Raw genomic sequence first — 19492 nt, 5'->3', positions numbered from 1 at the left:
GAGACTGAGGTAGGAAAGCTGTCCTAACAATGAGACTGAGGTAGGAAAGCTGTCCTAACAATGAGACTGAGGTAGGAAAGCTGTCCTTCTAACAATGAGACTGAGACAGGAAAGCTGTCCTTCTAACAATGAGACTGAGACAGGAAAGCTGTCCTAACAATGAGACTGAGGTAGGAAAGCTGTCCTTCTAACAATGAGACGAAGGCAGGAAAGCTGTCCTTCTAACAATGAGACTGAGGTAGGAAAGCTGTCCTTCTAACAATGAGACTGAGGTAGGAAAGCTGTCCTTCTAACAATGAGACTGAGGTAGGAAAGCTGTCCTTCTAACAATGAGACTGAGGTAGGAAAGCTGTCCTTCTAACAATGAGACTGAGGTAGGAAAGCTGTCCTTCTAACAATGAGACTGAGGTAGGAAAGCTGTCCTTCTAACAATGAGACTGAGGTAGGAAAACTGTCCTTCTAACAATGAGACTGAGACAGGAAAGCTGTCCTTCTAACAATGAGACTGAGACAGGAAAGCTGTCCTTCTAACAATGAGACTGAGGTAGGAAAGCTGTCCTTCTAACAATGAGACTGAGGTAGGAAAGCTGTCCTAACAATGAGACTGAGGTAGGAAAGCTGTCCTTCTAACAATGAGACGGAGACAGGAAAGCTGTCCTTCTAACAATGAGACTGAGGTAGGAAAGCTGTCCTTCTAACAATGAGACTGAGACAGGAAAGCTGTCCTTCTAACAATGAGACTGAGACAGGAAAGCTGTCCTTCTAACAATGAGACTGAGGTAGGAAAGCTGTCCTAACAATGAGACTGAGGTAGGAAAGCTGTCCTAACAATGAGACTGAGGTAGGAAAGCTGTCCTTCTAACAATGAGACTGAGGTAGGAAAGCTGTCCTTCTAACAATGAGACTGAGGTAGGAAAGCTGTCCTAACAATGAGACTGAGGTAGGAAAGCTGTCCTTCTAACAATGAGACTGAGACAGGAAAGCTGTCCTAACAATGAGACTGAGGTAGGAAAGCTGTCCTTCTAACAATGAGACTGAGGTAGGAAAGCTGTCCTTCTAACAATGAGACTGAGGTAGGAAAGCTGTCCTTCTAACAATGAGACTGAGACGGGAAAGCTGTCCTTCTAACAATGAGACTGAGGTAGGAAAGCTGTCCTTCTAACAATGAGACTGAGGTAGGAAAGCTGTCCTTCTAACAATGAGACTGAGGTAGGAAAGCTGTCCTTCTAACAATGAGACTGAGACAGGAAAGCTGTCCTTCTAACAATGAGACTGAGACAGGAAAGCTGTCCTTCTAACAATGAGACTGAGGTAGGAAAGCTGTCCTTCTAACAATGAGACTGAGGTAGGAAAGCTGTCCTAACAATAAGACTGAGGTAGGAAAGCTGTCCTTCTAACAATGAGACTGAGGTAGGAAAACTGTCCTTCTAACAATGAGACTGAGGCAGGAAAGCTGTCCTAACAATGAGACTGAGGTAGGAAAGCTGTCCTTCTAACAATGAGACTGAGGTAGGAAAGCTGTCCTAACAATGAGACTGAGGTAGGAAAGCTGTCCTTCTAACAATGAGACTGAGACAGGAAAGCTGTCCTTCTAACAATGAGACTGAGGTAGGAAAGCTGTCCTTCTAACAATGAGACTGAGGCAGGAAAGCTGTCCTAACAATGAGACTGAGGTAGGAAAGCTGTCCTTCTAACAATGAGACTGAGGTAGGAAAGCTGTCCTAACAATGAGACTGAGGTAGGAAAGCTGTCCTTCTAACAATGAGACTGAGGTAGGAAAGCTGTCCTTCTAACAATGAGACTGAGGTAGGAAAGCTGTCCTAACAATGAGACTGAGGTAGGAAAGCTGTCCTTCTAACAATGAGACTGAGGTAGGAAAGCTGTCCTTCTAACAATGAGACTGAGGTAGGAAAGCTGTCCTCCTAACAATGAGACTGAGGTAGGAAAGCTGTCCTTCTAACAATGAGACTGAGGCAGGAAAGCTGTCCTAACAATGAGACTGAGGTAGGAAAGCTGTCCTAACAATGAGACTGAGGTAGGAAAGCTGTCCTTCCAACAATGAGACTGAGACAGGAAAGCTGTCCTTCTAACAATGAGACTGAGACAGGAAAGCTGTCCTTCTAACAATGAGACTGAGACAGGAAAGCTGTCCTTCTAACAATGAGACTGAGGTAGGAAAGCTGTCCTTCTAAAAATGAGACTGAGGTAGGAAAGCTGTCCTAACAATGAGACTGAGGTAGGAAAGCTGTCCTTCTAACAATGAGACTGAGGTAGGAAAGCTGTCCTTCTAACAATGAAACTGAGGTAGGAAAGCTGTCCTTCTAACAATGAGACTGAGGTAGGAAAGCTGTCCTTCTAACAATGAGACTGAGGTAGGAAAGCTGTCCTTCTAACAATGAGACTGAGGTAGGAAAGCTGTCCTTCTAACAATGAGACTGAGGTAGGAAAGCTGTCCTTCTAACAATGAGACTGAGGTAGGAAAGCTGTCCTAACAATGAGACTGAGGTAGGAAAGCTGTCCTTCTAACAATGAGACTGAGGTAGGAAAGCTGTCCTTCTAACAATGAGACTGAGGTAGGAAAGCTGTCCTAACAATGAGACTGAGGTAGGAAAGCTGTCCTAACAATGAGACTGAGGTAGGAAAGCTGTCCTTCTAACAATGAGACTGAGGTAGGAAAGCTGTCCTTCTAACAATGAGACTGAGACAGGAAAGCTGTCCTTCTAACAATGAGACTGAGGTAGGAAAGCTGTCCTTCTAACAATGAGACTGAGGTAGGAAAGCTGTCCTAACAATAAGACTGAGGTAGGAAAGCTGTCCTTCTAACAATGAGACTGAGGTAGGAAAACTGTCCTTCTAACAATGAGACTGAGGCAGGAAAGCTGTCCTAACAATGAGACTGAGGTAGGAAAGCTGTCCTTCTAACAATGAGACTGAGACAGGAAAGCTGTCCTAACAATGAGACTGAGGTAGGAAAGCTGTCCTTCTAACAATGAGACTGAGGTAGGAAAGCTGTCCTTCTAACAATGAGACTGAGGTAGGAAAGCTGTCCTTCTAACAATGAGACTGAGGTAGGAAAGCTGTCCTAACAATGAGACTGAGGTAGGAAAGCTGTCCTTCTAACAATGAGACTGAGGCAGGAAAGCTGTCCTAACAATGAGACTGAGGTAGGAAAGCTGTCCTTCTAACAATGAGACTGAGGTAGGAAAGCTGTCCTAACAATGAGACTGAGGTAGGAAAGCTGTCCTTCTAACAATGAGACTGAGGTAGGAAAGCTGTCCTTCTAACAATGAAACTGAGGTAGGAAAGCTGTCCTTCTAACAATGAGACTGAGGTAGGAAAGCTGTCCTTCTAACAATGAGACTGAGGTAGGAAAGCTGTCCTTCTAACAATGAGACTGAGACAGGAAAGCTGTCCTTCTAACAATGAGACTGAGGTAAGAAAGCTGTCCTAACAATGAGACTGAGACAGGAAAGCTGTCCTTCTAACAATGAGACTGAGGTAGGAAAGCTGTCCTAACTGTCCTGAGGTAGGAAAGCTGTCCTTCTAACAATGAGACTGAGACAGGAAAGCTGTCCTTCTAACAATGAGACTGAGGTAGGAAAGCTGTCCTAACAATGAGACTGAGGTAGGAAAGCTGTCCTAACAATGAGACTGAGGTAGGAAAGCTGTCCTAACAATGAGACTGAGGTAGGAAAGCTGTCCTAACAATGAGACTGAGGTAGGAAAGCTGTCCTTCTAACAATGAGACTGAGGCAGGAAAGCTGTCCTTCTAACAATGAGACTGAGGTAGGAAAGCTGTCCTTCTAACAATGAGACTGAGGTAGGAAAGCTGTCCTTCTAAAAATGAGACTGAGGTAGGAAAGCTGTCCTAACAATGAGACTGAGGTAGGAAAGCTGTCCTTCTAACAATGAGACTGAGACAGGAACGCTGTCCTTCTAACAATGAGACTGAGGTAGGAAAGCTGTCCTTCTAACAATGAGACTGAGGTAGGAAAGCTGTCCTTCTAACAATGAGACTGAGGTAGGAAAGCTGTCCTAACAATGAGACTGAGGTAGGAAAGCTGTCCTAACAATGAGACTGAGGTAGGAAAGCTGTCCTTCTAACAATGAGACTGAGGTAGGAAAGCTGTCCTTCTAACAATGAGACTGAGGTAGGAAAGCTGTCCTTCTAACAATGAGACTGAGGTAGGAAAGCTGTCCTAACAATGAGACTGAGGTAGGAAAGCTGTCCTTCTAACAATGAGACTGAGGTAGGAAAGCTGTCCTTCTAACAATGAGACTGAGGTAGGAAAGCTGTCCTTCTAACAATGAGACTGAGACAGGAAAGCTGTCCTTCTAACAATGAGACTGAGGTAAGAAAGCTGTCCTTCTAACAATGAGACTGAGGTAGGAAAGCTGTCCTAACAATGAGACTGAGGTAGGAAAGCTGTCCTTCTAACAATGAGACTGAGGTAGGAAAGCTGTCCTTCTAACAATGAGACTGAGGTAGGAAAGCTGTCCTAACAATGAGACTGAGGTAGGAAAGCTGTCCTAACAATGAGACTGAGGTAGGAAAGCTGTCCTAACAATGAGACTGAGGTAGGAAAGCTGTCCTAACAATGAGACTGAGGTAGGAAAGCTGTCCTTCTAACAATGAGACTGAGGCAGGAAAGCTGTCCTTCTAACAATGAGACTGAGGCAGGAAAGCTGTCCTTCTAACAATGAGACTGAGGTAGGAAAGCTGTCCTTCTATTAATGAGACTGAGGTAGGAAAGCTGTCCTTCTAACAATGAGACTGAGGTAGGAAAGCTGTCCTAACAATGAGACTGAGGTAGGAAAGCTGTCCTTCTATTAATGAGACTGAGGTAGGAAAGCTGTCCTTCTAACAATGAGACTGAGGTAGGAAAGCTGTCCTTCTAACAATGAGACTGAGGTAGGAAAGCTGTCCTTCTAACAATGAGACTGAGGTAGGAAAGCTGTCCTAACAATGAGACTGAGGTAGGAAAGCTGTCCTTCTAACAATGAGACTGAGGCAGGAAAGCTGTCCTAACAATGAGACTGAGGTAGGAAAGCTGTCCTTCTAACAATGAGACTGAGGTAGGAAAGCTGTCGTTCTAACAATGAGACTGAGGTAGGAAAGCTGTCCTAACAATGAGACTGAGACAGGAAAGCTGTCCTTCTAACAATGAGACTGAGGTAGGAAAGCTGTCCTAACAATGAGACTGAGGTAGGAAAGCTGTCCTTCTAACAATGAGACTGAGGTAGGAAAGCTGTCCTTCTAACAATGAGACTGAGGTAGGAAAGCTGTCCTAACAATGAGACTGAGGTAGGAAAGCTGTCCTAACAATGAGACTGAGGTAGGAAAGCTGTCCTTCTAACAATGAGACTGAGGTAGGAAAGCTGTCCTAACAATGAGACTGAGGTAGGAAAGCTGTCCTTCTAACAATGAGACTGAGGTAGGAAAGCTGTCCTTCTAACAATGAGACTGAGGTAGGAAAGCTGTCCTAACAATGAGACTGAGGTAGGAAAGCTGTCCTTCTAACAATGAGACTGAGGTAGGAAAGCTGTCCTTCTAACAATGAGACTGAGGTAGGAAAGCTGTCCTTCTAACAATGAGACTGAGGTAGGAAAGCTGTCCTAACAATGAGAGGAAAGCTGTCCTAACAATGAGACTGAGGTAGGAAAGCTGTCCTTCTAAAATGAGACTGAGGTAGGAAAGCTGTCCTAACAATGAGACTGAGGTAGGAAAGCTGTCCTTCTAACAATGAGACTGAGGTAGGAAAGCTGTCCTCCTAACAATGAGATTGAGGTAGGAAAGCTGTCCTCCTAACAATGAGACTGAGGTAGGAAAGCTGTCCTTCTAACAATGAGACTGAGACAGGAAAGCTGTCCTTCTAACAATGAGACTGAGGTAGGAAAGCTGTCCTTCTAAAAATGAGACTGAGGTAGGAAAGCTGTCCTAACAATGAGACTGAGACAGGAAAGCTGTCCTAACAATGAGACTGAGGTAGGAAAGCTGTCCTTCTAACAATGAGACTGAGGTAGGAAAGCTGTCCTTCTAACAATGAGACTGAGGTAGGAAAGCTGTCCTTCTAACAATGAGACTGAGGTAGGAAAGCTGTCCTAACAATGAGACTGAGGTAGGAAAGCTGTCCTTCTAACAATGAGACTGAGACAGGAAAGCTGTCCTTCTAACAATGAGACTGAGGTAGGAAAGCTGTCCTTCTAACAATGAGACTGAGGTAGGAAAGCTGTCCTTCTAACAATGAGACTGAGGTAGGAAAGCTGTCCTTCTAACAATGAGACTGAGACAGGAAAGCTGTCCTTCTAACAATGAGACTGAGGTAGGAAAGCTGTCCTTCTAACAATGAGACTGAGGTAGGAAAGCTGTCCTTCTAACAATGAGACTGAGGCAGGAAAGCTGTCCTTCTAACAATGAGACTGAGGTAGGAAAGCTGTCCTTCTAACAATGAAACTGAGGTAGGAAAGCTGTCCTTCTAACAATGAGACTGAGGTAGGAAAGCTGTCCTAACAATGAGACTGAGGTAGGAAAGCTGTCCTTCTAACAATGAGACTGAGGTAGGAAAGCTGTCCTTCTAACAATGAAACTGAGGTAGGAAAGCTGTCCTTCTAACAATGAGACTGAGGTAGGAAAGCTGTCCTTCTAACAATGAGACTGAGGTAAGAAAGCTGTCCTAACAATGAGACTGAGACAGGAAAGCTGTCCTTCTAACAATGAGACTGAGGTAGGAAAGCTGTCCTAACAATGAGACTGAGGTAGGAAAGCTGTCCTTCTAACAATGAGACTGAGGTAGGAAAGCTGTCCTAACAATGAGACTGAGGTAGGAAAGCTGTCCTAACAATGAGACTGAGGTAGGAAAGCTGTCCTAACAATGAGACTGAGGTAGGAAAGCTGTCCTTCTATTAATGAGACTGAGGTAGGAAAGCTGTCCTTCTAACAATGAGACTGAGGTAGGAAAGCTGTCCTAACAATGAGACTGAGGTAGGAAAGCTGTCCTTCTAACAATGAGACTGAGGTAGGAAAGCTGTCCTTCTAACAATGAGACTGAGGTAGGAAAGCTGTCCTTCTAACAATGAGACTGAGGTAGGAAAGCTGTCCTTCTAACAATGAGACTGAGGTAGGAAAGCTGTCCTAACAATGAGACTGAGGTAGGAAAGCTGTCCTTCTAACAATGAGACTGAGGCAGGAAAGCTGTCCTAACAATGAGACTGAGGTAGGAAAGCTGTCCTTCTAACAATGAGACTGAGACAGGAAAGCTGTCCTTCTAACAATGAGACTGAGGTAGGAAAGCTGTCGTTCTAACAATGAGACTGAGGTAGGAAAGCTGTCCTAACAATGAGACTGAGACAGGAAAGCTGTCCTTCTAACAATGAGACTGAGGTAGGAAAGCTGTCGTTCTAACAATGAGACTGAGGTAGGAAAGCTGTCCTAACAATGAGACTGAGACAGGAAAGCTGTCCTTCTAACAATGAGACTGAGGTAGGAAAGCTGTCCTAACAATGAGACTGAGGTAGGAAAGCTGTCCTAACAATGAGACTGAGGTAGGAAAGCTGTCCTAACAATGAGACTGAGGTAGGAAAGCTGTCCTTCTAACAATGAGACTGAGGTAGGAAAGCTGTCCTAACAATGAGACTGAGACAGGAAAGCTGTCCTTCTAACAATGAGACTGAGGCAGGAAAGCTGTCCTAACAATGAGACTGAGGTAGGAAAGCTGTCCTTCTAACAATGAGACTGAGGTAGGAAAGCTGTCCTTCTAACAATGAGACTGAGGTAGGAAAGCTGTCCTTCTAACAATGAGACTGAGGTAGGAAAGCTGTCCTAACAATGAGACTAAGGTAGGAAAGCTGTCCTTCTAACAATGAGACTGAGACAGGAAAGCTGTCCTTCTAACAATGAGACTGAGGTAGGAAAGCTGTCCTTCTAACAATGAGACTGAGGTAGGAAAGCTGTCCTAACAATGAGACTGAGGTAGGAAAGCTGTCCTTCTAACAATGAGACTGAGGCAGGAAAGCTGTCCTTCTAACAATGAGACTGAGGTAGGAAAGCTGTCCTTCTAACAATGAGACTGAGGTAGGAAAGCTGTCCTTCTAACAATGAGACTGAGGTAGGAAAGCTGTCCTAACAATGAGACTAAGGTAGGAAAGCTGTCCTTCTAACAATGAGACTGAGGCAGGAAAGCTGTCCTAACAATGAGACTGAGGTAGGAAAGCTGTCCTTCTAACAATGAGACTGAGGTAGGAAAGCTGTCCTAACAATGAGACTGAGGTATGAAAGCTGTCCTTCTAACAATGAGACTGAGGTAGGAAAGCTGTCCTTCTAACAATGAGACTGAGGTAGGAAAGCTGTCCTTCTAACAATGAGACTTAGACAGGAAAGCTGTCCTTCTAACAATGAGACTGAGACAGGAAAGCTGTCCTTCTAACAATGAGACTGAGGTAGGAAAGCTGTCCTTCTAACAATGAGACTGAGGTAGGAAAGCTGTCCTTCTAACAATGAGACTGAGGTAGGAAAGCTGTCCTTCTAACAATGAGACTGAGACAGGAAAGCTGTCCTAACAATGAGACTGAGGTAGGAAAGCTGTCCTTCTAACAATGAGACTGAGGTAGGAAAGCTGTCCTTCTAACAATGAGACTGAGACAGGAAAGCTGTCCTTCTAACAATGAGACTGAGGTAGGAAAGCTGTCCTTCTAACAATGAGACTGAGGTAGGAAAGCTGTCCTAACAATGAGACTGAGGTAGGAAAGCTGTCCTAACAATGAGACTGAGGTAGGAAAGCTGTCCTTCTAACAATGAGACTGAGACAGGAAAGCTGTCCTAACAATGAGACTGAGGTAGGAAAGCTGTCCTAACAATGAGACTGAGGTAGGAAAGCTGTCCTTCTAACAATGAGACGGAGGCAGGAAAGCTGTCCTTCTAACAATGAGACTGAGGTAGGAAAGCGGTCCTTCTAACAATGAGACTGAGACAGGAAAGCTGTCCTAACAATGAGACTGAGGTAGGAAAGCTGTCCTTCTAACAATGAGACTGAGGTAGGAAAGCTGTCCTTCTAACAATGAGACTGAGGTAGGAAAGCTGTCCTAACAATGAGACTGAGGTAGGAAAGCTGTCCTTCTAACAATGAGACTGAGACAGGAAAGCTGTCCTTCTAACAATGAGACTGAGACAGGAAAGCTGTCCTAACAATGAGACTGAGGTAGGAAAGCTGTCCTAACAATGAGACTGAGGTAGGAAAGCTGTCCTTCTATTAATGAGACTGAGGTAGGAAAGCTGTCCTAACAATGAGACTGAGGTAGGAAAGCTTTCCTTCTAACAATGAGACTGAGGTAGGAAAGCTGTCGTTCTAACAATGAGACTGAGGTAGGAAAGCTGTCCTTCTAACAATGAGACTGAGGTAGGAAAGCTGTCCTTCTAACAATGAGACTGAGGTAGGAAAGCTGTCCTAACAATGAGACTGAGACAGGAAAGCTGTCCTTCTAACAATGAGACTGAGACAGGAAAGCTGTCCTTCTAACAATGAGACTGAGGTAGGAAAGCTGACCTTCTAACAATGAGACTGAGGTAGGAAAGCTGTCCTAACAATGAGACTAAGGTAGGAAAGCTGTCCTTCTAACAATGAGACTGAGACGGGAAAGCTGTCCTTCTAACAATGAGACTGAGGTAGGAAAGCTGTCCTTCTAACAATGAGACTGAGACAGGAAAGCTGTCCTAACAATGAGACTGAGGTAGGAAAGCTGTCCTAACAATGAGACTGAGGTAGGAAAGCTGTCCTTCTAACAATGACACTGAGACAGGAAAGCTGTCCTAACAATGAGACTGAGGTAGGAAAGCTGTCCTTCTAACAATGAGACTGAGACAGGAAAGCTGTCCTTCTAACAATGAGACTGAGACAGGAAAGCTGTCCTTCTAACAATGAGACTGAGGTAGGAAAGCTGTCTTTCTAACAATGAGACTGAGGTAGGAAAGCTGTCCTTCTAACAATGAGACTGAGGTAGGAAAGCGGTCCTTCTAACAATGAGACTGAGGTAGGAAAGCTGTCCTTCTAACAATGAGACTGAGGTAGGAAAGCTGTCCTAACAATGAGACTGAGGTAGGAAAGCTGTCCTTCTAACAATGAGACTGAGGTAGGAAAGCTGTCCTAACAATGAGACTGAGGTAGGAAAGCTGTCCTTCTAACAATGAGACTGAGGTAGGAAAGCGGTCCTTCTAACAATGAGACTGAGGTAGGAAAGCTGTCCTAACAATGAGACTGAGGTAGGAAAGCTGTCCTTCTAACAATGAGACTGAGGTAGGAAAGCTGTCCTTCTAACAATAAGACTGAGACAGGAAAGCTGTCCTAACAATGAGACTGAGACAGGAAAGCTGTCCTAACAATGAGACTGAGGTAGGAAAGCTGTCCTAACAATGAGACTGAGGTAGGAAAGCTGTCCTTCTAACAATGAGACTGAGGTAGGAAAGCTGTCCTTCTAACAATGAGACTGAGGTAGGAAAGCTGTCCTAACAATGAGACTGAGGTAGGAAAGCTGTCCTTCTAACAATGAGACTGAGGTAGGAAAGCTGTCCTAACAATGAGACTGAGGTAGGAAAGCTGTCCTAACAATGAGACTGAGGTAGCAAAGCTGTCCTTCTATTAATGAGACTGAGGTAGGAAAGCTGTCCTTCTAACAATGAGACTGAGGTAGGAAAGCTGTCCTTCTAACAATGAGACTGAGGTAGGAAAGCTGTCCTTCTAACAATGAGACTGAGGTAGGAAAGCTGTCCTAACAATGAGACTGAGGTAGGAAAGCTGTCCTTCTAACAATGAGACTGAGGTAGGAAAGCTGTCCTTCTAACAATGAGACTGAGGTAGGAAAGCTGTCCTTCTAACAATGAGACTGAGGGAGGAAAGCTGTCCTTCTAACAATGAGACTGAGGTAGGAAAGCTGTCCTAACAATGAGACTGAGGTAGGAAAGCTGTCCTTCTAACAATGAGACTGAGGTAGGAAAGCTGTCCTTCTAACAATGAGACTGAGACAGGAAAGCTGTCCTAACAATGAGACTGAGGTAGGAAAGCTGTCCTTCTAACAATGAGACTGAGGCAGGAAAGCTGTCCTTCTAACAATGAGACTGAGGTAGAAAGCTTTCCTAACAATGAGACTGAGGTAGGAAATGGAATGAGAGGGTACCTACCATCAATGTTGAATGCAGCAGTCAAGATAAGATTCTGCTTACATGAAAATGTGGAGCTAGGATGCAATGTGAGACAATTTACTTCTCCCTCTCTCCCTTCAGACTAAACACAACTAAACAATCTGTCTTTCTCCAAGCAAAAAAACTTTACTCATTCATCCAACGACACAAGGAGATGAAGAACAGTCTGATGTTCCCAGTAGACAGCAGGAGTGTAATAGCAGAGTTAACCAGCAATGAAGGTCATAAGGCTAGCAGGTGAGGCCTAGAGGCCTCTGGGTAATTATCATGTCAAAGTGGCATTTAAAGCATAAACGTGGAACAATGCGGGGAGGCAGCTGAGGAATCTTAACCTTTGCCTAGTGATGCAACTTCCCCAGTCAGACAATAGAGCTCAGGGACTCTCTTCCCTCCTGACATGGCAAATCCAAATCAACACAATGGTTGTGGAGAACAGGCTTTGATGAAGACTGAGAAGAAAGGTCCCTGATGACTGACAGCTGCCTGCCTATCCATACCATCCACATGTCCTCATTACTGTTAGCTAAAGACAGAGGCTTGACACCTGAGCAGAGAGGAGTTGTTAGGGTCTTGAAACATCGGGTTGTTTCAGAGTAAAATTTATGTAATATGTGAGACACTGTTACACCGCCAAGGAACTGTTCCTGTTCGCGTTCGCAAACCAAGTCTGTAACCGGCCGGTGTGTTCAGACCGTAAATAAATTGGTTCGGAGCCTGAAAAGTTGGTTCACAGCTGGAACCAGAAAATAGCGTCTCTCAGTGCGAACCAAAAAGTAGAACTGTGACGTCGTCAGTGGGTGTGTCATATTCTAGGTTGCAAAGACCAGCAAGAAGGAAGGAGACAAAATGTAATCTAATCTAAATCTAATCATTAGTGATTAAAATAATTATCATAAGTTTCATCATTCACACACACACACACACACACACACACACACACACACACACACACACACACACACACACACACACACACACACACACACACACACACACACACACACACGCACGAACGTGAACTTCGTAAGCCATCTCTATTCCAGTAACGGAGCAGCTGGTTAGTAAGAGAACGTGTATAGAAAGTGTCTTTTGTTTTGTTTAATAGAAAATAGTGTTTATTTCAGATAGTTTTCAGATAATTATCATCAATGTTACTTTATGTTTTCCAATTCCACAGATGAAAAAGTGTATTATTGGGGATTCAGGTAGCAAAGAGTGATTTCAGATGGCTAGATCCTGAGAATACCACTGCAGCATAGACATACTGTAGCTCTTGGTTCACTGCTGTTGACTTCATGGTGTCTTAAACCATCTCCTCTTAAAATCGGCCATCCTCCGCTGTTTTGTAGAAGTAGTCGACTGACTGATCACAAATCGGGATGTGGCCTTGTTGTCCAGGCAGACTTCATCCGTAATTTGAAGTCAAGAAGCTTCATATCAAATTCTAAGGACCTGTGCATTATACGTAGTAGATCCTGCTTTCTCAAACAGACCTAATTTAGTTAGACCTTTTCATGCATTGTAGTTAGATGTGCTTAGCTCGGTAGTATGAACCACTACATACTATGAATCTCTTGATGCTTTCCATTTATACAAATGAGAAACAATCTCTCATCATACAGTGGCATACACTGACACAAGGCTTAGACAAACACACATTACAGCCACAAAATCACAAATAAAAAACAATAGAATATCACGGTGCCCTGTGAGAGGATGATATCTGTCCCCGCTAAAGGCCGATTTAAAGTTCTGCGTAAAATCGACGCAGTAGCCTTGCGTAGTCCCGCGTGGCCTTACGTTGCCTACGGAGAGGGTTGACGTGCACATCTCCAAAATGTTAAGAACGCGTCAGTTTCTACGCAACAGTAAACTCTGTGATTGGTCCGCTTGGTAGCACATGATTCCGACAAGATTCCGACTCTCTCGTCGGCCAAAATGCGGAAGCCATGACAGAAATGTCATTTACTTTTTCTGTAATTACTTATTAATAAAGATTTGAAAAATTATGATAACCATCGTATTATCTTAGTTTAATGTCATTTCAATGCATCATAGAACGTACAACAAGCATAACAACAAAAAGATCGCTATTATGCCGCTTTGAGCTCCGTTGAGTTCCTAACCGGAAGAGGCACAGCACAGGGGCATAGAAAACACACTGCCACCTAGCGATGTGACGGTGTAATTGCAGCGCGGCCTACGCAGAAGTGTAAAGTGCGAGACCCCTTACGTAGGCTACGTAAGCTACGCACGTAAATTCGACGCAGAACTTTAAATCGGCCTGGTCCCTCTGCCAGTGTGTGTGTGTGTGTGTGTGTGTGTGTGTGTGTGTGTGTGTGTGTGTGTGTGTGTGTGTGTGTGTGTGTGTATGTGTGTGTGTGTGTGTGTGTGTGTGTGTGTGTATGTGTGTGTATGTGTGTGTCACAATGCAGCCATTTCATGCCATAGGAGGAGGTCTAAAGTCTATTTGTAGTCAAAAAGCTTTAGTGAAAAATATTTGTAGTATTTTTCATCATATTCTTCATTGATTACAGTGTTGGCCATAGAGTGATCAGTGATCCAACATGTCGGTGCTGTAACGAAGAATAACAATGAACCAAAAATACAATACTACAATACAGAGGTCAAGGCTGTGTCATTGTGAAACTGCATGTCTGGCACAGAGACCTAGAGCTCAGCACACTGAGCCAGATAGATAGATGGCAGGTCTCCATCATCACTCAGCAGGGAACAGAGAGAAAGATCAGGCTTGGCACACACATAAAGCTACACTGTGGCAAAACAGCATGTACTGTATATCTGCTGAGGTTCAAGTTATGCTGAGAGTATAACAGCTTTCATACAAAATAATGCCCTTGTTATGATCTAATGACACCCCAAAATAGAGATGGTACCTATCAGAAAACAACCATATCTCAGATAGCCTATCTATCCTCAGACAAAGGTAGAATATCAGTTTTATTGACTTTGGAAAGGTGTAAAATATCCACAATACAATGGCCGTATATGCAGTGGTATTCCCAGGATATACAGTGTATACAGTATATACTGTATATGTGTGTGTGTGTGTGTGTGTGTGTGTGTGTGTGTGTGTGTGTGTGTGTGTGTGTGTGTGTGTGCAGATACCCAAAAGTAATAGGACAATTGGCTTGCCAGGCGGTAGCGGTGCTAGGCCAAAGCAGACTTCTACAGTGGATGAGAGATTACTCACCATAATTAAGAAACCCCCCAAAACAACTGTCCCACAGATCAGGAACACTCTCCAGGAGGTAGGCGTGAATGTGTCAGAGATTACCATCCGCAGAATACTTCACCAGCTAAGCTACAGATGCTTCACTGCAAGGTACAAACCCCTAGTTATTGTGGTCAGATAAGATGAATATTACTGTGCACACAAAATGTACACATACCTCCTCATCTATACACACACCTCCTCATCTACTATACACACACCTCCTCATCTATACACATACCTCCTCATCTGTACACATACCTCCTCATCTGTACACATACCTCCTCATCTATACACATACCTCCTCATCTGTACACACACCTCCTCATCTATACACACACCTCCTCATCTATACACATACCTCCTCATCTGTACACATACCTCCTCATCTGTACACACACCTCCTCATCTGTTCACACACCTCCTCATCTGTACACACACCTCCTCATCTATACACATACCTCCTCATCTGTACACATACCTCCTCATCTGTACACACACCTCCTCATCTGTACACGCACCTCCTCATCTATACACATACCTCCTCATCTGTACACATACCTCCTCATCTATACACACACCTCCTCATCTGTACACATACCTCCTCATCTGTACACATACCTCCTCATCTGTACACACACCTCCTCATCTGTACACATACCTCCTCATCTGTACACATACCACCTCATCTGTACACATACCTCCTCATCTGAACACATACCTCATCTGTACACACACCTCCTCATCTGTACACATACCTCCTCATCTGTACACATACCTCCTCATCTGTACACATACCTCCTCATCTATACACGTACCTCCTCATCTATACACATACCTCCTCATCTATACACATACCTCCTCATCTGTACACATACCTCCTCATCTATACACATACCACCTCATCTATACACATACCTCATCTGTACACATACCTCCTCATCTATACACATACCACCTCATCTATACACATACCTCATCTGTACACATACCTCCTCATCTGTACACATACCTCATCTGTACACATACCTCCTCATCTGTACACACACCTCCTCATCTGTACACATACCTCCTCATCTGTACACATACCTCCTCATCTGTACACATACCTCCTCATCTGTACACACACCTCATCTGTACACATCCCTCCTCATCTGTACACATACCTCCTCATCTATACACGTACCTCCTCATCTATACACATACCTCCTCATCTATACACATACCTCCTCATCTGTACACATACCACCTCATCTGTACACATACCACCTCATCTATACACATACCTCATCTGTACACATACCACCTCATCTGTACACATACCTCATCTGTACACACACCTCCTCATCTATACACATACCTCATCTGTACACATCCCTCCTCATCTGTACACATACCTCCTCATCTATACACATACCACCTCATCTATACACATACCTCATCTGTACACATACCACCTCATCTGTACACATACCTCCTCATCTGTACAGCATACCATGTGTGTGTGTGTGTGTGTGTGTGTGTGTGTGTGTGTGTGTGAGCGAGAGAGAGAGAACGAGAGAAAGAGTAGTTTTACATTAGACAAATCTTTCTGAGCATCAGCATTTCCACAGGAACGTTATTGGTTTTAATATTTTGCAATGGCTGCTCTAACCCGTTAACATGGGCTGTATGGCTGCAATGGCTGCTCTAACCCGTTAACATGGGCTGTATGGCTGCTCTAACCCGCTAACATGGGCTGTATGGCTGCTCTAACCCGCTAACATGGGCTGTATGGCTGCTCTAACCCGCTAACATGGGCTGTATGGCTGCTCTAACCCGTTAACATGGGCTGTATGGCTGCTCTAACCTGCTAACATGGGCTGTATGGCTGCTCTAACCCGTTAACATGGGCTGTATGGCTGCTCTAACCTGCTAACATGGGCTGTATGGCTGCTCTAACCCGTTAACATGGGCTGTATGGCTGCTCTAACCCGTTAACATGGGCTGTATGGTGCTCTAATCCGCTAACATGGGCTGTATGGCTGCTCTAACCCGTTAACATGGGCTGTATGGCTGCTCTAACCTGTTAACATGGGCTGTATGGCTGCTCTAACCTGTTAACATGGGCTGTATGGCTGCTCTAACCCGCTAACATGGGCTGTATGGCTGCTCTAACCCGCTAACATGGGCTGTATGGCTGCTCTAACCCGCTAACATGGGCAGTATGGCTGCTCTAACCCGCTAACATGGGCTGTATGGCTGCTCTAACCTGCTAACATGGGCTGTATGGCTGCTCTAACCTGTTAACATGGGCTGTGTGGCTGCTCTAACCTGTTAACATGGGCTGTATGGCTGCTTTAACCTGTTAACATGGGCTGTATGGCTGCTTTAAGCCGTTAATATGGCTGTATGACTGCTCTAACCCGCTAACATGGGCTGTATGGCAGCTCTAACCTGTTAACATGGGCTGTATGGCAGCTCTAACCCGCTAACATGGGCTGTATGGCTGCTCTAACCTGTTAACATGGGCTGTATGGCTGCTCTAACCTGTTAACATGGGCTGTATGGCTGCTCTAACCTGTTAACATGGGCTGTATGGCTGCTCTAACCCGTTAACATGGGCTGTATGGCTGCTTTAAGCCGTTAATATGGCTGTATGACTGCTCTAACCTGTTAACATGGGCTGTATGGCTGCTCTAACCCGCTAACATGGGCTGTATGGATGCTCTAACCTGTTAACATGGGCTGTATGGCTGCTCTAACCCGTTAACATGGGCTGTATGGCTGCTCTAACCCGTTAACTTGGGCTGTATGGCTGCTCTAACCCGCTAACATGGGCTGTATGGATGCTCTAACCCGTTAACATGGGCTGTATGGCTGCTCTAACCTGTTAACATGGGCTGTATGGCTGCTCTAACCCGCTAACATGGGCTGTATGGCTGCTCAACCCGTTAACATGGGCTGTATGGCTGCTCAACCCGTTAACATGGGCTATATGGCTGCTCAACCCGTTAACATGGGGACCAAAATAAACCTCACACGCGTCACTGAGGTTCACGCAAGGTTGACGCTGCATGTGCTTTGGCCCTTAGGTTTGGGCATGGAGAACTGCCACTAGTACTGTCTCACTTGATCTTGTCTTTATTGATGTTGGGTTAGAGTTAGAGGTTAGAGGTTTAGGGTTAGGAAAGTAGAAACATATTGTCTGCTTGAGTGCCAGCAAATGTCTCCACATTCATTAGATGGCAGTAAAACAATACAGTAAATATACAGTAAAACAATGACCCATTATACTGCCAGAGCAACTAGGACATTTTTCTTGACTGTTAAGTCAATCTTCAGATTTAAATCCAGTTAGGCATGCATTTCATTTCCTGATTATAAGTCTTTAGACCACAAAACAAACAACTGAAGATGACAGCAATACGTCTCTGGCAGAGCATAACCAGAGAAGATACCCAGTGTGGTGGGGTCAATGGGTCGCAGACTTCAGTAAGTTATTGCAAAGGATTGTCAACCAAATACTAAACATCAGTGCTTAATTTGGCCATATCATGAATCTGGCCATTATTTTTGTATCCTGAATAAGGTCTATGCATAAAAAGTGGTGTAATTTCTGAATGGTAAAACCAATACCAGCAGTGGCACCTACTGCACAACATGGGACCCCATCAGTGCACATGGTCAAGTTTAGACCATTGGAAGGGCAGCCAAAAGGGCACATCCTCAAAATGTTGTCCGCTCATTTTCGCCACTCAAAAGGGCATTTTTGCCACTCAAAAGGGCACTTAAGAGAGATGTTTTTCAACCGTGGGGGCACCGGGAGGGGCGGTCGCCCCCCCTGAGTCCGCCAGTGAATACCAGTACCAATACCTGTACATATTATGTACACTAATAACATCAAATAAAAGCTGAGAATCTGTACTTAACTATAACCTACCTTATAGTATAATTGTTTGATTTAAAGAGACAAAAAAGAACTGTCCCATTACTTGCGCATGGGGCACTGTATGTATGTAGGCTATGCCTACTATGGTTTACTGTACCTGGCAAGTGCACTGAACTTACTTGTAAGAACTGTCAGCCGTAGTAACGTCTTGCTTTAGCTGCCTGTTGAGCGCATCTAAAGCCGCCCTGCCTCTGCCCCCCGCGGCGACCACATCTCCCTGCTGTTGTCCAGGCTCCAGTCTGCCTACTCTCTTCTCGCCTTCCTTCTCCACTTTCTTACTTTGCTTCTTCCTCCCGTGTCCTGTCCGCTCCCCCAGTAGGATTTCTTTCTCCTGCACCTTGTCAGCAATTTCGCTTTTTTCCACCCCACTGTCCACCTCTGCGTGTTTGGACCTGTCCGGGACTCCGGTGGAGATGGAGGGACTGGGTTTGGGAATCCAAGGATGGTCACCCCTTTTCGGGATGGGCCATGGCTTGAAATCCTTTTGGTATTGCGTCTCATTGTTAAAGGGCGTTTCGGGGCCGTGGTATTCATTCTTAGGTTTACAGCTGGGCTCTGGGCGCACCTTCCAGTGCTTAAAGTCTTGGCGCATTACGGACCCAGAGGCGCGCTCCTCCGGCTCAGAGAGAGAGGGTTGCGTCTCTATGGCGACCCGTGCCTGGGGATGATGGCGCTGAAGATGCTGCATCTCCGAGACATCGTACTTGGTAAACACCAAAGGCACCGAGATGTCAGCTTTGTCCAGCTGGTTCCAGAAGCGGGCCATACAGCACGCTCTGGTGATGCAGGGCCAAGCCATGATTTCGGCTTTAACTCAGGTCCAACGCGATACAATTCTTCAATATGCCACGTATCCGAGAGGGGAAATGTCTCTCTCTCCTCGCGTCTCGATGGGCCCCAGTATCTTGTTATGGCAGGAACAAAATGTCCGTGCTGTTTAATGATGCGCTCTGGTGTTTATCGAGAACATGCAATTAATCCATGATGCATTGAAGAGATTACTGAGACGAAATGCCTAATTAGTTAGCGATACGAAAACTGTCCTCTCAAGGATGTTTTCCTTTGCGCTGTGCTCCGCTGTGTCCGTTCTGTCTCGTCATGCACATTATTGTAAAATAGAGATAGATCACTGCTGCAA

The 19492-nt window shown here is 44.8% G+C and overlaps 1 protein-coding gene across 1 annotated transcript in view; it reads right to left on the bottom strand.

Moving 5' to 3' along the window:
• map6a (microtubule-associated protein 6a) overlaps nucleotides 1-19153 on the bottom strand; it is a gene marked incomplete at both ends in the record, with an annotated part of 48733 nt that extends 29580 nt beyond the window's left edge. Inside the window, one exon of the mRNA XM_080549440.1 lies at nucleotides 18474-19153. Coding sequence (XP_080405566.1) covers nucleotides 18474-19153 — 680 coding nt within the window. The remainder of the gene's footprint in view (nucleotides 1-18473) is intronic.
• Between the last annotated feature and the right edge of the window lie 339 nt (nucleotides 19154-19492).

The sequence above is a fragment of the Nansenia antarctica genome (assembly GCF_963989245.1).
Source record: "Nansenia antarctica genome assembly, chromosome: 20".
NCBI classification, from domain to species: Eukaryota; Metazoa; Chordata; class Actinopteri; order Argentiniformes; family Microstomatidae; genus Nansenia; species Nansenia antarctica.
The sequence above is the reverse complement of the archived record's forward strand: the minus strand, read 5'-3'. Positions and strand labels throughout refer to the sequence as shown.